At 44.3% G+C, this 23893-nt stretch overlaps 1 protein-coding gene across 2 annotated transcripts in view; it reads left to right on the top strand.

Annotated features, from left to right (window-relative positions):
• Positions 1-23893, top strand: part of SMOX (spermine oxidase) — a 76515-nt gene that overhangs the window by 44557 nt on the left and 8065 nt on the right. The window contains exons 2-5 of one of the 2 annotated variants that reach the window (XM_060779421.2): positions 1390-1624; positions 11591-11817; positions 14421-14594; positions 16356-17055. In XM_060779421.2, coding sequence (XP_060635404.1) covers positions 1417-1624; positions 11591-11817; positions 14421-14594; positions 16356-17055 — 1309 coding nt within the window. In that variant the 5' untranslated portion in view covers positions 1390-1416. The remainder of the gene's footprint in view (positions 1-1389; positions 1625-11590; positions 11818-14420; positions 14595-16355; positions 17056-23893) is intronic. The other variant, XM_060779422.2, reaches the window with a different exon arrangement.

Below are 23893 nucleotides of genomic sequence, written 5' to 3' on the forward strand. Positions count from 1 at the left end.
TATTTTCTGTTGGTCACTGGGGTTCTGTGTTGGAGGTTTGCCCCGATTCTGTCGTTTGTGGGGTTCAGAATGCTCTTTGATTGTATGTGAACTGTGAATCCCAGTGACTACAACTCCCAAATGTCAATGTCTATTTCCCCCAAGCGCCAACTGTGTTCATATTTGGGCGTATTGAGTGCTTGTGCCAAATTTGGTCCAGATCCATCATTGTTTGAGTCCACAGTGCTCTCTGGATGTAGGTGAACTACAACTCCAAAACTCAAGGTCAGTGCCCACCAAACCCTTCCAGTATTTTCTGTTGGTCATGGGAGTCCTGTGTGCCAAGTTTGGTTCAGTTCCATCGTCGATGGAGTTCAGAATGCTTTTTGATTGTAGGTGAACTATAAATCTGAGCAACTACAACTCCCAAATGACAAAATCATAATTTTTGTAGTGATGGTCACTCCTTGTGTTGTGAGGCGTTTTGTTGCCAAATTTGGTGTGATTTCGTTCATTGGTTCTTTTGTTTTTAAGCTATTCATTATGCACAGAGTATTGATAGATAGATAGATAGATAGATAGATAGATAGATAGATAGATTTAAAACTTTTATATCCTGATCTTCTCTACCTCTGTGGAGGGACTCAGTAGTGTCAGAATGCATTAATTTGGCAGTGTAGATGCACCCCAAGATACTGGAATGACACAAAAAGAAGAAGAGAATACGTACATTTCCAAGCTATTCGCAGCCATAGTATGCTTCTTTTTGCTTTCCACCAACTCAGCTGTTCCTTGCCAAACTCTTCGGAGATCCACCTGGCTGCTATGTTTGGCTTTGGCTTTGATAGTGGGCGAGAGAAACCCAACTTCAGAATGTGCAAAGAGGCCACACTTGCCTTGTTTAGCTGCCGAGCTTTTAAATTTAGTCTCCACTGCCTATTTCCTTATCTTTAGGTCCTGAAATATACATTTTGCGGTTGCCAGAGAAGCAGCAGCGAGGCCAAATCATTCCTTTGCTCGACAGGTTTTCCAGAGCGATGTCTGGATTCTCTGCCCTTTTCACCACAAAATTGCCACCTCGGACGGTTGTGTCGGTCTATAAAAAGTAACGTTCTGCGTGTTTTCTCAAAATGTCATCTCTGATGACCGGGCGGAGGTCTTTCGTGGCCTCCAACAAGTCTCTCCTTGCTCAAGTCAAAGAACGTATATATTCCAGGCTGGTTTTGTGTCACCCTTTCAGAGTGTCCAAAGTAGACCGTTTGACTCTCATTTCCCAGTTTGTCCATCCTATAGTTTCTCCAGGATTTATTTGAGTGGGACATTGAATGAGGACGTAGTGAAGAGACAACAGAGCAAAGAAAGGAATAGCAACACTGTGAACCCATTTTTGGTGTCTTTTTTTCTTTGCAGGTTCCTTAGAAAGAGAGCTTGGACGGCATGCAAAGTAGTGACATATCTGCAGACAGCACGGATGATCCTCTTAGTAGTGGCCTACGGAGAAAACGACAGCCGCGAATAGTAGTTATCGGCGCTGGGCTCGCGGGCCTCTATGCAACGAAAACTCTCCTGGACAACGGTTTCACGGATGTGACTATCCTCGAAGCGTCTGACCGAATCGGAGGACGAGTACAAAGCGTCAAGCTCGGTAAGGGCATTTGATACTTGTTTTGACTTTGATGGATTGAACCTTGGATTCTTCTTATCCAAGAGTTGATGAATTTCAGTTGAGTAGATCTCACAAGTAGTCAGCTAGCTGTCTGTGGGAAGAGTATAAGCCAAGAGGCAATAACTCTGGAATCATGGAGAATGGAATGGGGTTTTGTGGAGGAAGGCATGTCTGTCTGATAGAGGTGTGCGAAATGGCAGAAATCCATTCTGAATTTTGCTTCGACATTCAGATGGTCCCTGTTTTGTTTCTAAAGTTTTTCAAAAAATTCAAAGTGGGAGTGTTTAATTTCAAATCCAAATTTCCAAAGTTGTGTTATCATTTTGTTAGTTTTTCCTGTTGGTGGCAATGGGGGAGTGTTAGAGGATCGTTTCTCTGTCATTTTTATGGCTATCAGGGTGAAACTTGGGAAACTTCTGGGAAACATTTACGATTGGAAGCCTCCCAAGTTTCAGACTGTTTCGCTCATCCACGGTTTTTTTTTTTAAGTTTTTACAAATAACATTTTTTTAAAAAAACAACAACAGTTATCCCCTTGATTTTTTGTACAATGAGACATTATATGCAGGGCATAATTTCTCCCAAATTTCAGAAAAATTTGGTCATCCACTGATTTTTTTTGGATTTTCTTTCCAATTTGAGCAATATCTATTTATTATTTATACCACCTTTATGTGGACCCAGGGAGGTGTACAAAAAGACAGAAAATTCCACCAGAAATATATATACATTGGGCCCCCCACATTTGCATTTTTAACTCTTGTGGATTTGATTTTGTTGGGTTTCATCCTTGGATTGCACAAGTCTCTTCTGTCATCAAGTTTCTAGACCTCAGTGAGTAGCTAGACTAGAGATAGGATTAAATTGAGGGATCTCTCTCTCCCCCCCCCCCCCCCCACATTCCTATGCATGTTTCCCAAAAAGGGCATTGTCTTTACTCTTTCTCCTTGCCACTGTCTCCTCCCCTTTGGTGATGTAGGAATGGAATCTCTGTGAGGGAATTTCCTTTTTAATGGTATTGTTATTGCCCTGGGCTGGCCATGTGGCCATTTGTCATTTTTCCTCCGCTTTTCTTTCTACCTATGAGGATGCTGTTGCACTTCAGAGTAAGCTTCACCTTGCTGCCAAACACCACCACACAAGAGTTTTATAGTCTATTGAGGGGAAAATCCAAGTCAACATAAAGAATAAGCTTTGCAAAATTCCAAAGATTAAGGTTAAAAGCAGAATATAGTCCCAAAGATCTTCAGGCAAAAACAGGAGACATAATCCTATTGGCAAAGTTCAAACCAGTGTCCCAGGTACAAGCAATGAAACAATTGCCCCACGAATTACAATGCAAGAAATCCCAAGCGTACTGCTTTCCAGGCCAAGATTATTCCATGAAGCTTTCAGGCTAGTAAGCTACATTGAACTGACATTTTTACAGAGTTTCCAAGAGGCCTAAATATCTTTCTCACATCAAAACATTAGGATCTCAGCATCATAAAAGCATTGCGACAACCTTTCACCGAACTGGCTTCTTGTCTGCTGGCCAGACGCGAACTCCGCCTGACCTGGAGATCAAGGCGAGCTTCTCGGGTCAAGTCACTATCTATACTTCCGGTATCAGCGTGGGAAGGCACCTGCTCGCTATCTCCTTCGTTAAAATTCCTTTCTGGTGAAAACGGCTGTGTTGACACTGCACTGTCTGTGGGAGCCTCAGAAGCAGGCTCAGTGATTTGAGGCACAGACAAAGAGCCAGGAAGCTGAAACCCAGCAGGAATCCCATCATCCTCATCGTCAGAAAATAGCTCAGCCACAACAGATGCATATTTTGCCTCTCTAGGCAAAATGTAGCTGCATGGGCTTTTTATGTATTTATTTTACTTCAATATATAAGTTTGAACCTAAAGTTCTGACTCTGCAATCTTGTGCCATCCTAAGAATAGAAGCTTATCCCAGTTTCACCACATGTAAGTTTCTACTGGCTATGAAGTTTACTTCTGGTGCTCTGCTATATTTATGGTGGAATCACCCCAACTGAGCCTAACACAGTGGTTCTCAACCTTTGGGTCCCCAGATGTTTTGGCCTTTAACTCCCAGAAATCCTAACAACTAGTAAACTGGCTGGGATTTCTGGGAGTTGTAGGCCAAAACACCTGGGGACCCACAGGTTGAGAACCACTGGCCTAACCACTCAGATTCCCCAACAGATTCTAAATGTTCTCTCTAGAAAGCTGTATATCTTGCAGCAAGAATCTATGGTCACTCTCCTGGCCACTAACCATAGGGTCACATTAAAACACTAAGTATTTTCAGAGAGAACATTTTTGTAAGGATTTGTAGGTTCTTCAGTTGTCTATAGCAGCGTTGTGCTAGAGGATCTAGATCAGGCATGGGCAAACTTGGGTTTTCCAGGTGTTTTGGACTTCAACTCCCACAATTCATAACAGTGGTAGGAGTTGAAGCCCAAAACACCTGGAAAACCCAAGTTTGCCCATGCCTGTTCTAGAGATATCTAGAGATGTCTTCTTTGTATGGTCAACATAGAAGATGACCATAGAGATATGTGGTTCTCAACCTGGGGCCCCCAGATGTTTTTGGCCTACAACTCCCAGAAATCCCAGCCAGTTTACCAGCTGTTAGGATTTCTGGGAGTTGAAGGCCAAAAACATCTGGGGACCCCAGGTTGAGAACCACTGTGCTAGAGGTTCTCCTGGGTAAAATAAAACTTCTAAAAACTTTTCCACTTTTACTTTTCCTACACCCTATACCCTAGCAAGTACTTACTGTAGTTAAAAACATACAAAATTAAGATTAAACCATTGCAATTTGCCTTCCATCTCCATGGAGTCTAGAACCATGGATTTGACCTGGAAATATTAAAATAACATCTAAAGGTTTAGGCAAATGTAATTTTGGAAACCAAAATACTGGGTTTGTTACATCAATAGCCAACTTTCCTACACACCAAATATCTCAAGATGTGCCTTGGGACTTGTACCTTTGTCATTGCAACGTGTGATTGTTTTGCTTTGCACATCTCAGTGCACAAACGTCATTGCGGGTTGTTGTGGAGTTGAATCCGGGAGGAAGCCTTTGTTTTCCACGCTTGAACTCCTTGTTACAATCCGTTTGGGAGGCAAGTCAAAAGCCCGAGTTGGCCAGAATCACATCATTCAAAACAAAACAAAACAAAACCCCTCTCTCTTCCGCATTTGGGTTCCTATAAATAGCCAAATACCAGGCAAGGGGAGCTGCGTGAAGTCTGCTAGAACACAAACAAAGGAGCCTTGTGACCTCTTCAACTAGACTAAAAGATTTATGACAGTGCGAACCTTCATGGACTGCAGCCTTTCCAGTGCGCTGCAGTGCTCTCTTTCCTTGGCAGGGAAATTTATGGCGATGGGTTGTGTGTATGGGCGCAGCACCTGCAAACAGCGGGGTGAAAAGGCCAAATGTCTAATTGAGCTTTGTGGGGAAAGGTCAGAGACTGGACCTCCTTCATTGCTTGGCCTTTTGGCTTCCTTTAGACTCCTGGCCTCTCTTTACATAAACAGTAGAGTCTCATTTATCCAAACTTCGCTCATCCAACGCTCTGTATTATCCAACGCTGTCTGTCTCCCGCCTGGATCCACAGCTGTTTCAATACGTTGCGATGTTTTGGTGCTAAATTCGTAAATACATAACGTTACCATGTATTGAACTGCTTTTTCTGTTGATTTGTTGTAAAACATGATGTTTTGGTGCTTAATTTGTAAAATGATTACATAAGTTGACATTTAATAGGCATTTCCTTAATCCCTCCTTATTATCCAACAGTTTTGCTTATCCAACTCGTTCTGCCAGTCTGTTTATGTTGAATAAGCGAGACTCTGCTGTATACACATTTATGTGTTGACAGAAAATGACACTTTATGCTCATGAGGTCTGTGTGGTGTTTCAGGTTGGTTTTGGTGCAACTGACTTTATATGGAACCCCTTTAGGAAAGGAGACCATTGTAAGAGTGCATCCTAAACTGCGGAATTAATGCACTTCGATGCTACTTTAACTGCCATAGCTGAATGCTATGGAATCATGGGTTCCCCAAGGTCTTTAGCTGTCTCTGCCAAAGTTTGGTGCCTCACTTCTGTAGTTAGACATGCCGCCCTGAGTCGCCTTCGGGCTGATATGGGCGGGATAGAAATAATGTAATTAAATAAATGTAAATAATACTTAAAGTGGTGCCAAACTGCATTCATATTGCAGTTTAGATGACCACTCTCCTGTCTATCCTAAACTACCACCTGGAGTGGTGTTCCTGATTTAGATACACCTCTGCCAAGGCATACAAACACAGATTTTCCACTGAGAATCGGATATATAAATTGAAGTGAAATCCGGTTTTTGCTGGATCCAGCTCTTGGAGTTATTATTATTATTATTATTATTATTATTATTATTATTATTAAGTGTTGTCTCTTCTACTCTTGAGTCTGCCGGAAATGTGGGATTAAAGATTATGGAAGAATTATCAGGGAATGGCTGAAACTTAGGACTGTCTTGGATGCACCTACATTGAAAAAATAATGTAGTTTGATTCAATTTTAACTGCCATGGCTCGGTACTATGGAATCGTGGGAGCTGTAGTCTTAAGGTAATGGTAAAGTCTAGTCTTGTCCAACTCTGGGGGTGGTGCTCATCTCCATTTCTAAACTGAAGAGTCGGTGTTGTCTGTAGACACCTCCAAGGTCATGTGGCCAGCATGACTGCATGGAGTGTTGTTACCTTCCCATCAAGGTGGTACCCATTGATCTACTCACATTTGCATGTTTTCGAACTGCTAGGTTGGCAGAAGCTGGGCCTAACAGCAGGAGCTCACCCTGCTCCCTGCGTTTGATCCACCAGCCTTTTGGTCAAGTTCAGCAACCCAGCGGTTTAATCTGCTGCACCACCAAGATCTGTAGTCTTACAAAGTCTTCCGTGGTCCCTCCCAAAGAGAGGTGGTGCCTTGTCAAATGACAAATCCCAGAATTCCATAGCTTTGAACTATGGTCATTGAAAAAATTGTGTCAGACTGCATTAATTCCATAGCGTAAATGCACTCTTTGCTTCTTTTGAGATCTTTAGAGATGCAAAATCATAATGGATCAGGTCTTGTGAATAGATGAGGCTGCTCTGCACACTCTTCATGGTGCTGCTATTGACTTCTTGTCCATTGCAATGAGCCAACTTCCTTTACTTTGGCTGCACGCTGTTTGGCTAACTCTGTTGTGTTTGTATGTTTGTGTGTGTGTGCCGGAGCTGCCTCCTCTTCCCCACCCCTGACATCATCCGCTCCAGCTCAGTTGATAAACATGCAGCAGTAAATTAAAACGTGAACATCCGACAAGCTCTTTGGCTGGGAAGCGGATGAGAAAGGAAGCCCAACAAGTCCAGCGTCCGGCTTTTCAATCGCAAACTGCCGTCGCTGCTGCGAAAGACTTGGCAGCGCCCTCGGAACGGGAAACGGGCCCTAGACGGCAAAGCCGCAATGTCAAAAATAGACCCTGGCTGCGCATTGTGCCAGACAGGAGGGAAGTACTTCATATTCCAAGCCCTTGGGGGCCGTTGCATCGATCAACACACCTGTGGAAGGTTTCCTGCTTGTGCTCTTTATATAGAAAATGCTAAGATTTGGCCACAGAATGAGGGTTTGGGAATCATAGGATGTAACATGGCTGTGATGGCTTAACATCATAGAATCATATAGTTGGAAGGGACCATAAGGACCATCTAGTCTGACTCCCAGCTCTGGGAGATGGCCATCTAAAGATCTCCAAAGAAAGAGAGTTGTCGTATCGTTGAAGGCTTTCATGCCAGAATCACGGGGTTGTTGTAGGTTTTTTGGGTTGTATGGACATGTTCTAGAAGCATTTTCTCCTGAGTTGTCGTCTCCTTCATACTGAGGCCATTCTTTCCACCGTCTACAATAAATAACTTTGTGCAGGTACTACTGCACCAAGAGCTCCAATTTTGTTTGCTTTGCATTTAATGTTTGTTGTAGTCCTTGAAGTTTCAAAGACTCTGCAGGTAGGTGGCTTCTTTTGGCTGCAATCATAGGGCAAGCCACCTCTCAATTATCGTTAGGTTCTCTGGTCCCGCCCCCTTTTAGGTTTTGGAGGGAATAGGAGCCATTTTGGGTTCAGTCCACACAGAGAAGCCTTTCATGCAGGACATAATACCAAGAGCTCCTGTAGAAAGCTTCGTCTTCTATGGCTTGGCCGGGGAGATATACAGCCCACAGCTTGGCTGGGGTTATACAGCCCTACAGCTCCTTTGCTGAAGGAATTCAGTCAGCCATCACGGAAACCTGAGTTCTTTTTTTCCCTGGAAGTCTACAAAGCTCTGCTTGGTAAATGTCAGTCGCGGAAGCCAGAAGCAGTTGGTACCGGGTGCAGGGGCTCCACGCCAACAGAGGCAAAGACAGACTGCCCAGATTAGAAGTTAAGGATTTCCCCATTAGTTACAGTTATGAAGATAGTGCCTGTTCCCTGTGGTCAAGATTGAGAGAGAGCCAATTGACTATTAAGAAAGCCTTAAAGTACCTGTTTGTTTTCATTAATAAAGAACTTCGTTGAACCTTTGAGCAATCTGGAGACTCTGATTAAGGAAATCCAAAGGCCTTTAATCTGAGGCAGCCCCGCCGTCCCGTTGGGCACATAGAATTTATGTCCTGTCTACAGTCTTATGCACAGGCCCAGCGTGCAACAGCACAAACTTCTTCCTAACGTTTAAGTAGAGTCTATTTTGCTGTAATTTGAATCCATTGGTTCACATCTTTGTCTTTTGAATGGCAGAAAATTAGTTTGATCCATCTTCTGCATGCCATCTCTTCAGAGTGTTAAAGATGGTTATCATATCAGACTTTTCATCTCCAGGCTGGGCACACACAGCTCTTGAAGCCATTCCTCATAACAACTGTGACTATTTTAGACATATTTCTCTAGATACCTTTTAGATAGTCAATACCTGTCCTTAACTGAAATGTACTGCATTCGAGGTGAGTGTTGACCCAAGCAGAACAGATTAGCACTACTGTTTATTTATTTATTTAGAACTTTTAACCCCCGAGCCTTAGTTTGAGGACCCCTGGTCTAGATCCAGGGAAGTCACCCTATCTCTCTATTCTGCCTTGGTTAGATCACACCTGGAATCACACTGTGTCCAGTTCTGGGCACCACAATTGAAGAGAGCTATTGACAACCTGGAATATGTCCAGAGGAGGGCACCTAAAATAATCAAGGGTCTGGAGAACAAGCCCCATGAGGAGCGGCTTAAAGAGCTGGGTATGTTTAGCCTGAAGAAAAGAAGGCTGAAAGGAGACATGATAGCCATGTATAAATATGTGAGAGGAAGTCATAGAGAGGAGGGAGCAAACTTGTTTTCTGATGCCCTGGAGGTTTTTAAACAGAAGCTGGATGGCCATCTGTCAGGGGTGCTTTGAATGCAATTTTCCTTCTTTTTGGCCGAATGGGGTTGGACTGGATGACCCATGAGATCTCTTCCAACTCTATGATTCTATGATTCTAGGACTTAAAATCTCATGGTGGCTCACAGGCCCAGAATCCCCATGGCCTGTGTCCACATTAACATGAGTACCAGGCACAATCATGAGCTGAACTACAACAGATTCAGCCCAGAATTCGCTGAACACCTCACTCGCTGGAACACCTCAGCAAGCGAGAGTCCAAAAGTGGCAGGCTCAAACCCAGAACCTCAACCAATGGCTGATGCCAAATGAGAGACTCCCCCCCCCCCCCCCCGGGCACACAGAAGACTGGGCGACTTGGAAGGTGCTGAACAGACTGCGCTCTAGCACCACGAGATGCAGAGCCAACCTTAAGAAATGGGGCCACAAAGTAGAATCCACGACATGCGAGTGTAGAGAGGAGCAAACCACAGACCACCTGCTGCAATGCAACCTGAGCCCTGCCACATGCACAATGGAGGACCTTCTTGCGGCAACACCAGAAGCACTCCAAGTGGCCAGATACTGCTCAAAGGACATTTAATCAACTACCAAGCTTGCAAACTTTGTGTTTTGTTTGTTTGTTTGCTTTGTTCTGTTAGAAATGTAAAATAATTTGACTGGTTATCCTGACACGACAAATAAATAGCCCAGAATTAAATTGGCTTTTTTAGCTGCTGCATCACACTGTTGACTCATGGTTAGCTTATAATCAACTAGAACCCTGCCTAGATCCTTTTCACATGAGAGCCGTTCACATGAGAGCCGTTCTCTCTGTGCCAGAATGTGGTAGAGGCTCCTTCTTTGGAAGCTTTTAAACAGAGGCTGGATGGCCATCTGTCAGGGGTGCCTTGAATGTGATTTTCTTGCTTCTTGGCAGGGGGCTGGACTGGATGGCCCATGAAGTCTCTTCCAACTCTATGAATCTATGAATCTTTGGATTGTTCTTGGATTTTTAAACCCCAAATGAGATGTTAGGTACTTACATTTTCTAATTCTTTTGTGCTCACTTTTCCAAATCTTATTTGTGTTCTGATTTCTTATTATAAATAAAAGTAGGATGATCCAGGTAGATCTGATCCACATAGTTCTTGCACAGTTTCTGTTTATTTCAACAAGGATTGTTTAGAGAGCATTTCACTCCAAATGCCACCCTTTCATAAGCATGAAATGTCACGTTATTTCTGCTTTGGATGCAATGGGAATATTGGTCTCCCAAGATATCCCTTGTTTGTAAGCAGTTACAGCACCTCCTTCTGCCTGGCAGTATTTCCTTTTGCTTTTTCCTGTTTTCCCATAGAAATACAGATCTTCCAGTTCTGAGGAAGGAAAAAAGAATAGGCACAGTGGAAATAGTTCATAATAGCCTGCAATTAAAGCAGCACACACACAAGTGCTGCACTTAGTATCAGTTATAGTGGAGCCCGACGTAGAGGCAATCCAGTTTCCTAACTTCAGAGCAACCTTTTAGTCTGGTTTTGAGTATCTTTGAGTATCCTTAAAGGATGTGATTAAGCTTGAACTTTGATGTTGTACCCTCATCTGCTTTGAAGGCTAATGCGTTTCTCAAAGGTACGGGTGGCTGGAATCTATCAGCAGTTTGCTTTACTCAGTGAGTAGAAGAAAGTCCAGAAGGGAATAAGTCAATTGGTCAACAGGAGCATCTATGACCATGATATTCTTCTTTACATCTTCACTCAAATGAGTGATTTGCCATTGCTTTGTTGCCGTGAATTCACAGTGACGACACTATGGCAGGACTCCTTTTCATGGCCACTAACTGGCCTCTGGGCCACCCAGGTAATAGCTAAATAAACACCTTGGCAGAGTCTTGGAGGTGGTAACCAGACCTTGTGAAAGATCTAGTTTCCACCTGAACATTAGGAAGAACTTCTTAACTGTGAGAGCTGTTCAGCAGTGGAACTCCCTGCCCCAGAGTGTGGTGGAGGCTTCTTCTTTGAAGGCTTTTAAGCAGAGGCTGGATGGCCATCTGTTGGGGGTGCTTTGAATGCAATTTTCCTGCTTCTTGACAGGGGGTTGGACTGGATGGCCCATGAGGTCTCGTTTAACTCTTATGTTACTAAATTTTATTCTGACGTGTAGGAGAATATCAAACATAATTTTATGCCAAAATAAATTCTATATAGTGCATTTTGTGTTCCTAAAATAATAAAATGGCTTTCAGTGTGTAAAAGGGGGGGGGGGGTAATATTATATTTTTGTTACTTCCTCACCCAATTGTTTCTTCCCCTAACCCAGAAAAATAATTTCTCCTCCAAAGGCTTGACATTTCCAGTAATTATAAATTTCTAAGATGGAGAAATGAGGTCTCACCATCCCCATCCTTTCATTTAATCCCAGTGTAGTTCAATTCCGCCATTCTTCCGTTTGTTCTTCTTCCAAAGGCCAACCTCATCTTCTTCTTCCTCCTCCTCCTCCTCCGGACTGACATGTTCTCGGTTTCTCATTGCAGAAAACGCGACTTTTGAACTGGGAGCCACGTGGATCCATGGTTCCAATGGAAACCCAGTCTATCATCTAGCAGAAGATAATGGTTTACTCGAAGAGACGCGAGATGACGAAAGGAGTGTGGGCCGTATCAGCCTATACTCCAAAAATGGGGTGGCATATCACCTCACCAACAGTGGTCAAAGGATCCCGAAAGATGTGGTTGAAGAATTCAGTGATTTATACAACGAGGTGTGTATTTGGATGGCTCCGAAGATCCCACACCTGTTGCTCTTGTTCTCTACCCATTATAATTAGGCAGCGGTTGTTATTGTGTTTTCTATAGCACTTTCCAGCCCTGTGCAACCAGTGGTTTATGGATCAGTATGCCATGGCACCATTATGACTAATGCACAGTGGCTGTTTTCTGGAATCCCACTAAATGAAGTGGTGCATTGAAGGCACTGTTATATCCACCACCCAGAATGTGTAACTACATGACTTGAATCCTAGTTGTTAGCCTTAACTAGAGTAGATCTGTCTGATTCAATGTTTGAATTGTAGTCAAGATGTACAGTTTATCATTTAGGTGATGGGAGATGTTTACATATGCATTGTCGAAGGCTTTCATGGCCAGAATCACTGGGTTGTTGTAGGTTTTTTCGGGCTATATGGCCATGTTCTAGAGGCATTCTCTCCTGACATTTCGCCTACATCTATGGCAAACATCCTCAGAGGTAGTGAGGTCTGTTGGAACTAAGAAAATGGGTTTATCTATCTGTGGAATGACCAGGGTGGGACAAAGAACTCCTGTCTGTTGGAGCTAGGTGTGAATGTTTCAACTGACCACCTTGATTAGCATTTGATGGCCTGGCAGTGCCTGGGGCAATCTTTTGTTGAGAGGTGATTAGATATCCTTGATTGTTTCCTCTCTGTTGTTTTATTGTTGTAATATTAGAGGTTTTTAAATACTGGTAGCCAGATTTTGTTCATTTTCACGGTTTCCTCCTTTCTGTTGAAATTGTCCACATGCTTGTGGATTTCAGTGGCCTTTCTGTGTAGTCTGACACAGTGGTTGTGAGAGTGGTCCAGCATTTCTGTGTTCTCCAATAATATGCTGTGTCCAGGTTGGTTCCTCAGGTGCTCTGCTATGACTGACTTCTCTGGTTGAAATAGTCTGCAGTGCCTTTCCTGTTCCTTGATTCGTGTCTGGGCAATGCTGCTTGTCCTTTGCTGAACGTAGCAGTTGTTGGATTTTCTTGGTGGGTCTGTAGATAGTTTGTATGTTGTGTTTCCTCATCAGCTTCCCTATGCGGTCAGTGGTTCCCTTGATGTATGGCAAGAACACTTTTCCTCTGGGTGGATCTTTGTCTTGACTCTCGTGGCTTGTTCTCGGGTCATGAGAGTAAAGATGAAGATCCACCCAGAGGAAAAGTGTTCTTGCCATACATCAAGGGAACCACTGACCTCATAGGGAAACTGATGAGGAAACACAACGTTAAGAGAGAATGCCTCTAGAACATGGCCATATATCCCGAAAAAACCTACAACAACCCAATGTTTACATAATTGTAATTTTCATTCACTGACCTCTGAAATGAATATATCCATTCCATGACAAAGGACAACCAAATGTATGAAGGAACTTGGGTTGCCACCTTAAAAAATTTGAGGATCCTATAATTTTAGTGGGATTTTTATTTGTGTCAGGAGCGACTTGAGAAACTGCAAGTCACTTCTGGTGTGAGAAAATTAGCCATCTGCAAGGACATTGCCCAGAGGACGTCCAGATGTTTTACCATCCTTGTGGGAGGCTTCTCTGATGTCCCCACATGGGGAGCTGGAGCTGACAGAGGGAGCTCATTCACGCTCTCCCCAGATTCGAAACTGTGACCTGTCAGTCTTCAGTCCTGCCAGCACAAGGGTTAACCCATTGTGCCACTGGGGGTTATGTGGTTATGAATCCAGCATAATGTTAGACTATGACTCTGGAGACTAGGGTTCAAATCCCTGGTCAGCCATAATTGGATGAATGAAAACACATCCTGCTTATCAGATAGTTACATTACGATTCATAACAGTAGCAAAATGACAGTTATGAAGTAGCAACAAAAATAATTTTATGGTTGCGGGGTCACCACAACATGACGAACTGTATTAAGGGGTCGCGGCAATAGAAAGGTTGAGAAACACTGGCCTAGAGCTTCTTATAATGTGCTTAATGCCAGGTTATGCAGTTGATTCAGGGTCTCCCTCCCTTCCTTGGGGCTTTGGAAGTACAAGTTCACACCCACATGCTAGATTTAAAAATTAGGCATTCTGCACAAAAGCAGCAGGAAGAACAATAAAAATGGCTAATTTCACCTCTTCCCATTGACTAACTGGGTTTTAGTGCGGTTTTGTTCGTCTTGTGAATGTGTGATCTGCTTACAGTTGCAAGCTGCTTATGGCAGCTGAGCGGCTTTACACTGAGGCCAGGCTGGAGCAGCTTTTGAATATTTCCATTAGTTGGGATTTTGGCCTCATCAAGATGGGATGTGTGGGAATGGGGTAGCTATATTTGGGAAGTGGGGTGGGGATAAAAATGTGATTGCGCCCAGAAATTTGTTCAGCAGTGGAACTCTCTGCCCCGGAGTGTGGTGGATGCTCCTTCTTTGGAAGCTTTTAAACAGAGGCTGGATGGCCATCTGTCAGGGGTGATTTGAATGCAATATTCCTGCTTCTTGGCAGAATGGGGTTGGACTGGATGGCCCATGAGGTCTCTTCCAACTCTTTGATTCTATGATTGTATGATGCTTGAGTCTCTGGATTGTTAACCCCTTATTTGTTTGCTCCCGCTCCTTGTCCCGGGGCAGGTCTATAACCTGACTCAGGAGTTCTTCCAGAGTGGTAAACCAGTCAATGCTGAGAGCAAGAACAGCGTGGGTGTCTTCACGCGAGATGTCGTGCGCAAGCGCATCAAGGAGGATCCGGATGACTCAGAGGCGATCAGGAGGCTGAAGCTTGCCATGATCCAGCAGTACCTTAAGGTAAGGCAGCATTACCATCTCTTGGTGTTTGGGAGGCTGTAAAGTTGAGTAATGTCTTTGGCCTGGCAAGGAGGTCAAATGCGCTATTGCTTTGAGTACTTTTCTTCCAGACCAGTTTTGTTCCAGCATTGGAGGCTAGGGTTCAGATTCCCACTCAGCCAGGGAAATTTATGTATTATTTAATAATAATAATAATAATAATAATAATAATACTTTATTTAAACCCCACTACCATCTCCCCAAGGGACTCGGTGCGGCTTACATGAGGCCGAGCCCAAAGTACATCAACATTAAAAGCAATAAGGAAACAGTGGGTTGTTTTTTCGGGCTATATGGCCATGGCTTAGAGGCATTTTCTCCTGACGTTTCGCCTGCATCTATGGCAAGCATCCTCAGAGGTAGTGAGGTCTGTTGGAAGTAGCAAAATTGGTTTATCTGTGGAATGACCAGGGTGGGACAAAGGACTCTTGTCTGCTGGGACTAGGTGCGAATGTTTCAACTGACCACCTTGATTAGCATTTAATGGCTTGGAAGTGCCTGGGGGGAATCTTTTGTTGAGAGGTGATTTGATGTGCCTGATTGTTTACTCTCTGTTGTAAGGAAACAATCAATACAACAATTAAAATAAATCTCATAAACAAAAGTAAACAATAGACAGTAACAATAACAACAAGCATTGAAAACCCATGGCTGGGCCAAATGTAATAATATAAAATTTAAAAAATAATGCTGGCCATGGACAAGGTAGGATATAACTGGGATAGAGTTTTCAGGTAGAGATGGGGCACGCAGACAATCCTAATAAAGTGCATTTAGGGACATATTGCTGAGGGTATTTCCCTATTCTGGGAAGGCACACTGGAACAACCACGTTTTCAGGCTCCTTCTAAAGACTGCTAGAGTTGGGGCATGTCTGATGTCCTTGAGGAGCGAGTTCCAGCATCGAGGGGACACCAGGACGAGTTCCAGAGTCAAGACGGCCCTCTCCCTCGTCCTCACCAATTGTGCCTGTGATACAGGTGGGAGCACAAGAAGGGCCTCTCCAGATGATCGAAGAGATATTTATTTACAGCATTTATATTCCACCCTTCTCACCCAGAAGAGGACTCAGGGTGGATCACAGAACACATACACGGCAAACATTAAATGCCATTAAGCAGACAGGGCAGACAACAGATAGAGGTATATGTTGGCATTTATTCCCCAACTTCGGCATCCTGGAGGTTGAACTCAGTTCCAGCCAAAGGGGGGTATTGTCGCTACATCCTCTATGACAAAGAGCCCTTGATCACAGATTTCCTCCTTCCTTTGATCACTGGCATTTTCTGGTATTTCCTTTTTTATGGTGCCGTAAAATACCTCCCCGCTTAAGTGGTGTAGCTAGTTTAGGCTTAAGTTTTATTCCAAATTAGTGATTCCAAAACTCCCGGTCATCTAAATGTTTTGGATGTCAACTCTCAGAAGCCTCAGCTGCATCAGACAACAATCAACAATTCTGGGAGCTGAAGTCCCAAACACTGGGAGAAGGAGTTTGGGAAAGACTCTTCTAAACAAATAAGAATGTATTTATTTTGCTGGTTGTTGGTGCCGGGCATGTAATATTAAAGTTACAGCACAACACAAAAAATAGAACTCCCCAAACAATGCAGGCCATGGGGGAACATCAGATACTTTCACTAAAACAGATCACCAAACAGTTGAATTTTTAGTTGTTATTTTATGCCACGGCCACCATGATGTTCTGTGACTCTTTTGCCCCAGGTGGAAAGTTGCGAGAGCAGCTCCCACAGCATGGATGAAGTCTCACTCAGCGAATTTGGGGAGTGGACCGAGATCCCTGGAGCCCACCACATCATCCCATGTGGCTTCATCAAGATTGTGGAGATCCTGTCCTGCTCCATCCCCGAGGCGGTCATCCAGCTGAACAAGCCGGTCAAGTGCATCCACTGGAACCAGTCCATCAGCAAGGAGATTGAGCCCGTGGCCGACCACAACAGCGACCGCATGGAGGAAGAAGCCGGGTACCACGTCCTCCTGGAGTGTGAGGACTGCGAGTTCATCCTGGCCGACCACGTCATTGTGACGGTGTCCTTGGGGGTCCTGAAGAAGCACCACGAGCACTTGTTCTCCCCACGGCTGCCGGAGGAGAAGGTCCTGGCCATCCAGAAGCTGGGCATTAGCACCACCGACAAGATCTTCCTGGAGTTTGAGGAGCCCTTCTGGAGCCCTGAGTGCAACAGCATCCAGTTCGTTTGGGAAGATGAAGCAGAGGCAGAGAGCCTCACATACCCGGAGGAGCTCTGGTACAAGAAGATCTGCAGCTTTGACGTCCTCTACCCGCCGGAGCGCTATGGCCATGTGCTGAGCGGCTGGATCTGCGGGGAAGAGGCCCTGATCATGGAGAAGTACGACGACGAAACTGTGGCAGAGACCTGCACGGAGATGCTGCGTAAATTCACAGGTTTGCAAACCATGGCTTTTTATTTGGTGGGAATGGAGTTTTGAGAAGGCTTGGGGGTTAGCGGAGGAAGGGAGAATACCCCAAAATTATGAATCACCATTTTCCCTTCTGCCATAATTTGGTCAATGGGTTTAGGCAAGCGTCTATGTTAGTTTCCGTGTCTCATCCGCAAATAATAATAATAATAATAATAATAATAATAATAATAATAATAATAACTTTATTTATACCCTATCACCATCTCCCCAAGGGACTCGGAGCGGCTTACATGAGGCCAAGCCCAACAACACCAGGATTGTGGTGCAGCTGGCTGAGTGTCAGCTGCATTAACATCACTCTGACCAGCCAGCCTGGGTTGGAGTGGGTTTCCCAACAATTGTGTTTAGCCTGTTGTCGACCTTTGCAACCCGAAAGACAGTTGCATCTGTCAAGTAGGAAAATAAGGTACCACCTTAAAGTGTGGGGAGGCTAAATTAACTGATTTATAAGGCCATAAAGAAGACTCCAGCAAAGCATTCCAGCGGGGAAGCATTCGGGGAATGCGGAAGTGCTTCATCAGCGTCGCAGATGGACGATGAAAGCGACAGCTCCCCTGGCGGCTAGAAAAAGTTAAATAGCCTCTGTGTATGTCTGTATATGTTTGTATGTCAAAAATTGGCATTGAATGTTTGCCATATATGTGTACACTGTAATCCACTCTGAGTCCCCTGCGGAGTGAGAAGGGCGGAATATAAAAGCTATAAATAAATAAATAGATAAATAAAAATAAATAAATAATAAACACATCAGTAAAAGCAACAAGCAATAAGCAAAATAAACAATGCAATTAGTATAACTCACACGTAGACAATAACACACAAGAATTAAAAAACCTATGGCCGGGCCAGATGTAATAGTTAAAACTTTAAAAATAAATGCTGGACATGAACAGCACCACAATTCAAGAGAGATATTGACAAGCTGGAATGTGTCCAGAGGAGAGCAACTAAAATGATAAAAGGTCTGGAGAACAAGCCCTATGAGGAGCAGCTTAAGGAGCTGGGCATGTTTAGCCTGAAGAAGAGAAGGCTGAGAGGAGATATGATAACCATGTATAAATATGTGAGAGGAAGCCACAGGGAGGAGGGAGCAAGCTTGTTTTCTGCTTCCCTGGAGACTTGGACATGGAACAATGGCTTCAAACTACAAGGGAGCAGATTCCATCTGACATGAGGAAGAACTTCCTGACTGTGAGAGCTGTTCAGCAGTGGAACTCTCTGCCCCGGAGTGTGGTGGAGGCTCCTTCTTTGGAAGCTTTTAAACAGAGGCTGGATGGCCATCTGTCAGGGGTGATTTGAATGCAATATTCCTGCTTCTTGGCAGAATGGGGTTGGACTGGATGGCCCATGAGGTCTCTTCCAACTCTTTGATTCTATGATTCTATGTATCTAGTAGGAGGGTTTCAAACCAAAAGTAGAGAGCAACCCAACAGGTAATTAAATTGCTTCTCAGGATATTTTGCAGGGGATTGTTTCCTTTATTCAGGGAAGGCACACTGGAACAGCCACGTTTTCAGGCTCCTCCTAAAGACTGCCAATGTGGGGGCTTGTCTAGTATCCTTGGGGAGTGAGTTCCAGAGTCGGGGGCCACCATGGAGAAGGCCTTCTCCCTCACTCCCACCAATCACGCCTGCGAGGGAGGTGGGAGCGAGAGCAGGGCCTCTCCAGATGATCGAAGAGATCATGTGGGTTCGTACACAGAAATGCAGTCAGAGCAATAAAAGTATCAAGCCCCTGGCAAGTTTCCATAATCCTTTCCCAGTCTTTTCTGGAGACATCTGCTTCTGTCATCCAAAACTGGACTGACTGTTAAGAAGAGTTTTCTTCTACTTCTCCCAGACTATGGAATGGCCTGCCGGAAGAGATTTGTCATCTCCAGACACTATCTGAATTTCAATCAGTAGTAAAGACCAGTGTCTTCTGGCAGGACTATGGAGATTGCTTTTAAATTGTGGTTTTAAAGTATTTATTCCTAGATTTGAATGTGTATTGTGTGGTCTTTTAACTATTGTTACGTGTTATTAGTTGTTCCACACCTTAGTTGACAGGAAGAGAAATAAATAGTATTACAGTGGGGTCTCTTCCAACTCTTTCATAGAATCATAGAATCAAAGAGTTGGAAGAGACCTCATGGGCCATCCAGTCCAACCCCCTGCCAAGAAGCAGGAATATTGCATTCAAATCACCCCTGACAGATGGCCATCCAGCCTCTGCTTAAAAGCTTCCAAAGAAGGAGCTTCCACCACACTCCGGGGCAGAGAGTTCCACTGCTGAATGGCTCTCACAGTCAGGAAGTTCTTCCTCATGTTCAGATGGAATCTCCTCTCTTGTAGTTTGAAGCCATTGTTCCGCGTCCTAGTCTCCAAGGAAGCAGAAAACAAGTTTGCTCCCTCCTCCCTGTGGCTTCCTCTCACATATTTATACATGGCTATCATATCTCCTCTCAGCCATCTCTTCTTCAGGCTAAACATGCCCAGTTCCCTAAGCCGCTCCTCATAGGGCTTGTTCTCCAGACCCTTGATCATTTTAGTCGCCCTCCTCTGGACACATTCCAGCTTGTCAATATCTCTCTTTGATTCTATGATTCTATGTTGGCAGAAATGTATCCAATTATCTGGTGATTATGTGGAAAAGTGAATAGAGCACACTCTAAGGATTATTTCTGTGTTTGATTTATTAAAATATTCCCATCCAAACCCAAGTAATGAAGGTGGAGGCATTACTTTTCATTCAACCCTCGTACCTAAAACTTTGTGTGCTATATGAGTGCAACACAAAAGTATAGGAAATAGTGTTGCATACCTAAAATGAAGTAGCAGGTATTGTGTGGTGGTTTCAGCACTGAACCAAGACACTTGGAGACCAAAGTTTGAATCCCTGCTCAGCTACGGAAATCTATGGGGTGGACTTCTGCAAGTCAAAGGAAAGCAACGGCAAACCTCCTTTGAAGAATCCCTGCCAAGAATACCCTGTGATAGGGTTGTCACAAGTTGGAAATGACTTGAAGGCACACAACAACAACCACATAAAGTGGAGCATGTTTTCCCCAACTGGTACATAACGCTTCCAGGGAGGCCGCAGAAGAGGACAGAGAAAATCAAGTGGGCACACATGACACGGAGAGAGTTACATGACCAACCGTTACATGACCAACAAGCAATTATTTCTGCCAATAATGGGCCCAAGGAACATATTCATGCAAATGCAAACATAGAGTGCTGGAGGAGAGAGTCAAAGCATGAGCCACCCAAATTAAAGAAGCTCTTCTTCCTACAAGACAGTGGGAGCATTATTAATTCCACCCCACAGCAGGAGGTTGATAGCAATCTGGAGTCCAGTGACAGAAGTCACATGTTCCCAAGCCCAGCACTAAATTCTACCATCTAAACCAATGTTTCTCAACCTGGGGATCAGGACCCCTGAGGGGGTCACAAGGGGGTGTCAGAGGAGTCGCCAAAGACCATGAGAAAACATATATTTCTGATGGTCTTAGGAGCCCCTTTGACAGAGAAGGCTGAAGATCATAGAATCATAGAATCAAAGAGTTGGAAGAGACCTCCTGGGCCATCCAGTCCAACCCCATTCTGCCAAGAAGCAGGAACATTGCATTCAAAGCACCCCTAACAGATGGCCGTCCAGCCTCTGTTTAAAAGCTTCCAAAGAAGGAGCCTCCACCACACTCTGGGGCAGACAGTTCCACTGCTGAACAGCTCTCACAGTCAGGAAGTTCTTCCTCATGTCAGATAGAATCTGCTCCCTTGTAGTTTGAAGCCATTGTTCCGCGTCCAAGTCTCCAGGGAAGCAGAAAACAAGCTTGCTCCCTCCTCCCTGTGGCTTCCTCTCACATATTTATACATGGCTCTCATGTCTCCTCTCAGCCTTCTCTTCTTCAGGCTAAACATGCCCAGCTCCTTAAGCCACTCCTCATAGGGCTTGTTCTCCAGACACTTGATCATTTTAGTCGCCCTCCTCTGGACACATTCCAGCTTGTCAATATCTCTCTCGAATTGTGGTGCCCAGAATTGGACACAATATTCCAGGTGTGGTCTAACCAAAGCGGAATAGAGGGGTAGCATTACTTCCCTAGATCTAGAACAATGAGCAAGTTTTCTGAAGCCGTCACGGAAGAAGTCAACACTCTGTTTCCGCAACCAGCGTCTCACAGTTCTCTCAACGTCTTCATCAGAAGCATAATGATGTCCTCACAGATCTTCTTTCATTATCGGGAACAGATGGAAGTCAGACGGTGCTAAATCTGGACTGTACGGAGGATGTCGTACGGTGGTGAGATCCAGTCTCCGAAGTTTCAAGTCTGTGCACTTTCATTTCAGGCATCGCCATCCTGGGTACCCATCGTGCATAGATTTTCCGATAGCCAAGCAAAACAAAGAACCCACATGTTCTTGTGAAATGCCAATTATGCTTGAAATTTCTCTCTGAGTGATACAACGATTGTCCTGAATCAATCTATCAACCTTTTGCTTGTGAAACTCAGTGGTTGCTGTCACAGGATATCCAACTATTTGTTTGTCACGCAAGTCAGATGTTCCCACCTCAACAACTTTAAACTTACTTGCTCAACGACGCACAGTACTCACATCAACATTATTATTATTATTATTATTATTATTATTATTATTATTATTATTTACAGTATTTATATTCCTCCCTTCTCAACCCGCAGGGTACTCAGGGCGGATTACAAGGTACACATAAATGGCAAACATTCAATGCCATAGACACACAACACATATAGACAGACAGTCAGAGGCTATTTAACATTCCAATTTTCTGGCCACCAGGGGAGCTGTCGCTTCACCATCCATCTGCGACACTGATGAAGTACTTTCCACATTTCCGCATGCTTTTGTGGAGATTTTTTATGGCCTCATAAATTTGTTAAATTAGCCTCTCCAAACATAGGTGGTACCTAAATTTCCTACTTGACAGATGCAACTGTCTTTCGGGTTGCAAAGGTCCGCAACAAGATACACAATTTGGCCGGAAGCTCACTCCAACCCAGGCTAGCTTCGAACTCATGACCTTTTGGTCAATAGTGATCTTAATGCAGCTGACACCTAGCCAGCTGCGCCACAATCTCCATAAACAGCTTGCATTCTCTGATGATCTCCTTTGGGTTGACACCTTCTGTTGTCAAGAATTCAAGGACTGCACGTTGCTTAAGTCGCATTGGCCAACCATCTGTGCAGGATTCCATACTTCGCACTTTAACAACACAACTGTTCAATGCTAAGGCTTTCCGCCAAAATGGAACTGTGGGGTTGCCTTTGAAGACTGCTCGGAAGCTTCAAATGGTCCAGCATTCGGCAGCCAGGTTGCTAACAGGAGCGGCACTCAGGGAGCATACAACTCCTCTGTTGCGCCAGCTCCACTGGCTGCCAGTTTGCTACCGGGCACAATTCAAAGTGCTGGCGTTAGCCTATAAAGCCCTAAATGGTCCTGGCCCTACTTACCTCTCCGAATGCATCTCCTCCTATGAACCGACTAAGACACTAAGATCATCTGGGGAGGCCCTTCTCACTGTCCTGCCTGCATCACAGGTGCGCTTGACAGGAACGAGAGACAGGGCCTTCTCAGTGGTGGCCCCCTCGGCTGTGGAACGCCCTGCCTGTAGATATCGGAGGAAAGTGAAGACCTGGTTGTTCGAACAAGCATTTGATTAAACAGTGTAATTGGACATAGGAATACGGAATAATGGATGATGAGACTGGATTCTGATTTTACTGTTGAGGCGCTAATGATTGTTATACTGATGTTTAATGATTTATGTTACAATTGTTTTTAATTGCCCCATACTTGTCTCTTGATGTTTTGTATCGATGGTGTTCACCGCTTTGAGTCACCTGAGGGCTGAGAAAAGCGATAAATAAATAAAGTAAATAAATAAACTGTAGAGGAGAGTCTACTGAACAAGCCATTACTTGCCGCATACCAGTACTGCCATGTGTCGAGGAGTTACGAAGGTGGAGGCATTACTTTTCATTCAACCCTCGTAGTAGGAGGCTGGACAATATTTTTGTCTGTCTTTTCCTTGATTTCTGAATCTTTCAAATTGCAAGAAAATTGGGGAATTCTGAGGGTGTTTCACGATTCAGTCATCTCTGTATGGATCCAATGCATGAATCATTCACCTTGAGGGTGTCTGGTGGCTTTGTCCTCCAAGGAAACCTTTCCAGCGTCCCCATTTGAAAACAGCTGCTCTTGCTGCTCTTGGGGAGAGTTGTGCCAGGGACTTTGCCTGAGCTCTGGGTCGGATCTAAATTCTGTGATGTTTAACACTCCTGATCACTCGGTGTTGTCGCCCCTTTCATTGCAGAAATGATTAATCTCCGGGGCTTTGATTTCCCATACAAGTTGGCAGAGTGGATTATTGGGATTTAGCTGTCCAAATGCACCGGACTTGAGCGGCCTAGGAACCATTGGCCACTGCGGCTCTTTGTAAATCTGATTAAAGTGGTGCTCCATTCAAACAGGCCGACGCCTTGTAAACAAGGCTTTGTGGACTTAAGTCTGCTGCATTAGGTGCCTGGATTTTGGGCGAGCCAGGAGCTTTCCAGCGCTTTGGACTGTGATAGCTCTCGGCCTCCCTCCCAACACTCAGCAAACTCACAAATGTACTGTCTGCCTCTGTCTCTTTCTGTTTTCCTGGGGATGAATTTCAGTGCTCTTCCTTTTGATCTTCCCTTGTTGTTGCTGCTTTAGACTGTCGCTCAGATAACTTGCAGATTTGAGCACAGCATTAGGAAGCCCTTTCAATTTGGGGCTGTTTTGACAGGTGG

This window comes from Anolis sagrei, chromosome 5, assembly GCF_037176765.1.
Source record: "Anolis sagrei isolate rAnoSag1 chromosome 5, rAnoSag1.mat, whole genome shotgun sequence".
NCBI lineage: Eukaryota > Metazoa > Chordata > Lepidosauria > Squamata > Dactyloidae > Anolis > Anolis sagrei.